The sequence below is a fragment of the Apteryx mantelli genome, chromosome 1, assembly GCF_036417845.1.
Source record: "Apteryx mantelli isolate bAptMan1 chromosome 1, bAptMan1.hap1, whole genome shotgun sequence".
Classification (NCBI taxonomy): Eukaryota; Metazoa; Chordata; class Aves; order Apterygiformes; family Apterygidae; genus Apteryx; species Apteryx mantelli.
The window spans coordinates 99,790,250-99,795,899 of record NC_089978.1 but is presented as its reverse complement, the minus strand read 5'-3'; the positions used below and the strand labels follow the sequence as shown (position 1 = coordinate 99,795,899).

General features: G+C 40.9%; 1 protein-coding gene across 2 annotated transcripts; it reads right to left on the bottom strand.

Annotated features, from left to right (window-relative positions):
- Window positions 1-328: 328 nt before the first annotated feature.
- On the bottom strand, window positions 329-5,449 carry RSPH1 (radial spoke head component 1). 2 transcript variants are annotated; one of them, XM_067289762.1, is made up of 9 exons: window positions 5,392-5,449; window positions 4,713-4,826; window positions 4,505-4,610; window positions 3,961-4,051; window positions 3,588-3,723; window positions 3,214-3,285; window positions 2,560-2,776; window positions 1,941-2,087; window positions 329-482 (listed from the first exon to the last, which is right to left on the bottom strand). In XM_067289762.1, the coding sequence occupies exons 1-9, from the start codon at window positions 5,446-5,448 to the stop codon at window positions 439-441; spliced, it is 984 nt and encodes a 327-aa protein (XP_067145863.1). In that variant the 5' UTR covers window position 5,449; the 3' UTR covers window positions 329-438. The 2 variants fall into 2 exon arrangements, with proteins under 2 accessions (XP_067145863.1, XP_067145864.1); XM_067289763.1 differs by lacking the exon at window positions 329-482 and adding an exon at window positions 491-571.
- Between the last annotated feature and the right edge of the window lie 201 nt (window positions 5,450-5,650).

Here is a 5,650-nt window from a genome sequence, read left to right as displayed (position 1 = left end):
GAATTTTTGGCCAACCTTGAGGTGCTTATCAGGTATGGAAGTCATCTTCCTGTAAAGAACTGAATATAGATTGTCAAAAGCAACATACTTGTCTACAGGCATATGTGGTCTGATCTGTTATAATGTATTTATGTTCCATTTTAAAACTTATGTGTCAAGTGTTTCAAAGCCTTGATTCTGCAAGCATGTAAGGACACAATTTTATGGATCCAGAATAATCCCATATTGAATTCAACAACTGATAACCTGCTACATGGAATAAAGAAAGTGGTCTTAGGACAGCATGCTCTGAGATCATAAGTGTGCCAGAAATATATATTCCACACAGAACACTGACAGAAACTTTTATTCAAAATATCTTAAGTGAGCTTTTTAGTTATAAAAATATTACAGGTTTATCATACCAGACAATTTACTCTGAAATCTCCTTTTTTGGCTCTATTCCTCTTTAGTTGTATCCGGTTCCTCTGTTTCCTTTGATTCTGTGTGGGGGGAAAAGAAGTGATGGTTATGGGACAATGCATCTTTTCTTCTAATCATTTCCTCTTACTATAACTTCATCTTGCTAAACCTATAAAGACAAGGGAACATATGTTGCCTAATTAATTCTAGAAATAAAGAGTTGCCCTTTAAAAAAATTTCAACGTAATTAAAGAGCTAGAATGAACTTCCAGAACATCTATCACGTTCCTATGCTTCCACACATAATTTGTCCAATCTGTTCTTCCAAAAAAACAAAAAACAAAAACCAAGGGGGATGCCTGAACTATCTTATTGGGGTAGGCTAGAAAACATATTAGAATCGAGTTCATTCAGAAATGTTTGTTTGAATTCAAGACACTCAGACAAACCAGGCTCGACAAACCAGGCTCAACAAACTTTTACCAAATTCAAAGCAGAGCTCTGCAGGAATCCTCCTTAGATTCCTGCCAGATCTGATCCAAGCCCCAGGATGCTGTTAGATGTTAGTCTTACACATCAGATCAGTCAGCTGGCTAGTCTGCCCTGAAGCAGGAGAGCACCTTCAGAGGTGATGGGCAAAGAATGAGAGCAAGTAAATTACATGAATTCAAAGAGCTGCCCCAAATGTTTAGGGTATACATCCAATGCATTTTCAAAGCATATAATAGTCTTTCTGACCTCAGCTTTTGCTTTAATTTATTGTGATATGGACTAATTATAAATGGAGAAATATACCTGATGTTTTCCAGCATCAAATATGTAGCTTTGCAAACATTAACATTTAATAAATGAAAGCAACACATTTTAATTGGGTGGATGCTTACTGACTAAATATGGGTAAACATAGATTGCCTCCTTTTATGTTGCTTCTTAGCTGTTTTGTATTAAAACAGATTTCTCAATTGCCTAGAAGAAAACTTGAGCACCCAAATTCTAACTCTCTTTATTCTGTAATAGAAGAAACCAATCAGACACCAACTTCTGGCTAACTGTTCAGCTCATAATGCATAACTATACTTGAGATTTGTTTCTTCAAAATAGTTTTGTCTATTCTTTAACTCCAGTTAGAGAATAAGAATACACAGTTTCATTCAAGGGGGAAAAATGGTGTGCTCAAAAATCCCAGAATTCCTAAGGTTCTGGAATCTGTTTTCTCATTTTTGAACAAAAATGCTATCACTTATAAACTCAGTTTTGTTAACTACAGACTGACAGCAGTTCTTGGAGCTGTCAACTATACATGCACAGATAATGCTACACAGCAGTGTGATTTCTAATTTGTACAAACAGTTAAGGTATATGAACTTGACTATTCAAAACCAGCTAATATCTTTAGAGGACTGGCCCCTTCATGAAAAGTGGAGCTTCCCATGCTCTCTTCAGCATAATAATGGGCCTCTCAGCAGTGGCATATTTTCAGCTGATTGGCATGCATTATGTCAAGCAACCAACCTGATTGCTCATTCTTCCTTCCTTACCTTGATCCTCCTGATCTTCTTTGTTTTCTTCTTCCTCTCTGCTTTCCTCTTCTTCCTCTTCTGTCTCCTTTGCTGGGCTCAGAGCTTCACTGTATACTTCATGAGGAGAAGGCTCATTATCCCCACCCTCAGCAGACTCATCAGTGACTGAAATATGAGAAATTAGAAATATGTCTCCTTCAAGCAAGAAAATTAATTTTTACGAATCTGCACCTGGTCATTGTTTTCATGCAGCAGCTAATAACTCAGACTGAAATCTGCAGTTCTGGGGAGAAATACCACCAACTTTTCTGCAACTGCTTATCTCTCTTTCTATATATCAGGCCATGAAATAGACTAAAATGAATCACAGGCTTCCCAAGACAGTTGTATCTTATTATGCTATGTGAGCTATAACAGAGGTGCATATTGTGCAGTTTATGAATATGTTTGGAAGTTCCTGATACTCAATACTTGGTAAATTATAAGAAGAAAAAAGAAAAAGAATCTCAATACTTGGTAGATGATAAGAAAAAAAAAAAGCCTCTTGCACCACCAGAAATTAAAACTGAGCAACATAGGTTCAGGGGACATTTGAAGAATGTCTGAAGTATATTTCCAGATGTCCATCAAAGCAAACCTGCACTTGATGGCATTTCTTCCTCTACAGCTGCTACTGCTGCTCTTTCTGCTGCTCCTTCTTCTGCTGGTGCTGCTGCTTGGGTGGCTTCTGTGGGAGAAGGTGGTTGTTCCACACTGGGCGTCCAGAGTGTTACTTTGGTAATATCCGTTGCTTTCCATTTTGGTGCTATGAGTAATAAGTGTTCCTCTTCTTCTTCTTCTTCCTCCTCTTTAGCCTAAAAGACAACTCAAAAAGTCCAGAATCACATCCAACAGGCAGTAATGGAGTGGCTAAGACGATATTTCTGTGTACTAAAACCTCTTTACCGAGGTCCAAAACGGTAATGATGTAGCCTTTTAAAATACTGACAGGTGGAGGAACTTCAGCAACTGTAAATCTTGGAAAAGAACAGCTACGCTTTCGAACCCTGAAGTTGGCTGAATACTACGAATGACTAATGTCTTTCAGCTTTCTGTCTTAAAGGTAAAATTTTCTCTATCCATTAAACAGAATGGCTGTGAGGGGCCTATTAACCTTCTCTCTACTATTTGTTCCTCCTCATTAGATGTACTTTAACTCCAGTATTCATAAGGCATTTTATAGATTACTTGACAGCAGATTTAATTTACCAGGTTCTTTAATATTCAGTATAGTTTGCACTGTTTCTTTTACCTGCTCTGGGTGTATGTATTCACCATGCTGTTCACATCCACTGTCAAAGACATATTTGCCACGACCCATAGGCTACACAGAGATACAAAATAGTGAAACTACAGTTAGTACATTCTAAACATATAAATGTAAAATACACTTTACTGTGAAATTCATACAATGGTTAATGACAATATCTTTTGAAAGCAAAGTTGCAGAGAAACTTTGTGGTCTGTCCTGCAGATTAATTGTTTTGTCTGTTACACTTATTGTTCAAGAAATGGTTCAAAAGATGGGGAACCTAACTTTTTATTTTAAGTGGAAAGAGATCATATTAAGGCAAATATATGCTAATTGTTCATCTGAATACAGAATTTTCCAGCACACTTACTTACATTTCCATTCAAAAACATGCCCTGAAAATGGTGGTTTAGGTGGATAAGTTCAGCTGCTCCTCCCTGGTTTCCATTTATCCAACCACCAACATACTTAGATCCAGTGTCTTTGTAGATGTACGTACCTTGCCCATGCCTAAGGAGAAAATAATAATTTTGCTTTGTACTGCTGAATATTAAGAGTATAGGATGTTGTTATACTTAAGGTATTACAGCTGTGTGATTTGAGTAACTGAAATGACTCAGGTTGGACTTAATTGTCAAGGTCCTCCCATAGCACTTGATTTGATACAGTCAGCCACACTTTGAAAATAACCTTTGCATTTTAATGCCATTGGGTGCCTTGAAAAATCACTGTAAGAATGAAACAAACCTATTGTGATTAAACCAGTCTCCAGTATAGCTGTCTCCATTTGCATAGGTATAAACTCCATAGCCATGTCTCTGGTCATCCACCCAGTCTCCTTTAATGAGAACATGATGAAAAAAAAGAGTGAGATATGGCATATTTCACTGTGAGGTATAGTGGTCAATTTGTAAAGTTATCATGTATGAATCTAGATAATTTCTACATTGATTGATACAAGATTGTAGTGATTTGTAGAGATGTTCAATATTACTCAGGACTTGGAATACACCACTTGAAAGGAGAACATGAGAAGAATAAACTGCTACTAAATACCACGCTTCTCACAATAATCCAAATAAATTTGTGTAAATAAATCTACATAAATAAAATAAATCCATACCTCTCACAGAGCCTGTAGTAAAACAGGAATGAAAGGAGAAAGTTTCACAGCAAATTTATCTTCTTAAAATAATATACAATCCACTTTACTATCACCTGTCATTGCAGTGGGGACAAAAATGTGTCCTTTTAGTTATGTAAATCCTTGCAAGTGTTTTCTGTGTTTTACCTTCATATTTTGATCCATCTGGATAAAAAAAAATGCCCTGGCCATGTTTTTTGTTTTGACGATATTCTCCAATGTAGCGAGCACCATTTGTAAATCTGTAGGTCCCCTGAAACATATTTGGCATAGATAAAGCCCTTGTCATTTCTCACTCTAATATATTGCCCAGAGTAACAGAACTGATGAAACATAAGCACAACTACTGTCCCACCTGTCCATTTCTGAGACCATGTTCATATTCTCCATCGTATGTATCGCCGTTGGGTAGTCGTGCTTTTCCACGTCCATGTCGTTCACCTTCTGAATTGCGCTCACCATCATATTCCTGATCACACAGGGTAAGAAATTAATGGTTTAAGAGGGAGAGACATGACTGAAACAAATCTGATGAGAGAGAGGAAACGGACTGTTTCTTCAGAGCTGCACCAGTTCTGCTTGAATCAGGGACTGCCGGAGCACCTGTCCAATATATCTACTGCCTATGCAAAGCTTTTTCACCAGATTCTGGCACCCAGAGACTTTCCTCGCTTCCGGACAAGCTACTGAAATGTGCAGATGACTTGTTTTCATCCACTGGAGCAAATTAGATGGGTCCCGACCAAAATGATAACGGCACCGCTTGCAAATCTCTCCCGTGCCCATGATAAAGTACCTCGAGAGCTCTCCGGGCTCGGCACGGCTCACATACAGGATCCAGACCCCCTCGGCCACTAACGTTCACCCTACCCTTCCTCGCTCACGCTCCCTCCCCACCCCAGAGCACTCGTAGCGGAGCACTTCGTGCGCTGTTTCCCTCCCGTGCTCCTCCCCAGCGCCGTGGCGAGGGTCTCCGCAGCCGCGGGGCCTGCTCCAGCCCTCGCCGGCGCACACCCCCGGCCGCCCCAGCCCACCCCTAAGTCCGCCGGGGCCTCGGACTCCTCGGACTCCTCCGAGCCCAGCTCCGACATGACGCCGCTTCGGCGCCGCCGTCACCGTGGCAACCAGGGCGCGAGGGGGCGGGGCCGCGCGCCGCCGCCATGGCAACCCCGCGGCCGCCCACCCCACCGCCCCCTGGCCGCGCGCTGCTGTCCCCGGTGCTGAGAGCGACGGCCGGCCGGCCCCGCCCCTCGCCATGGCGGGGGAAAGGGAGGGGAGGGGCGGGGCGGGGCG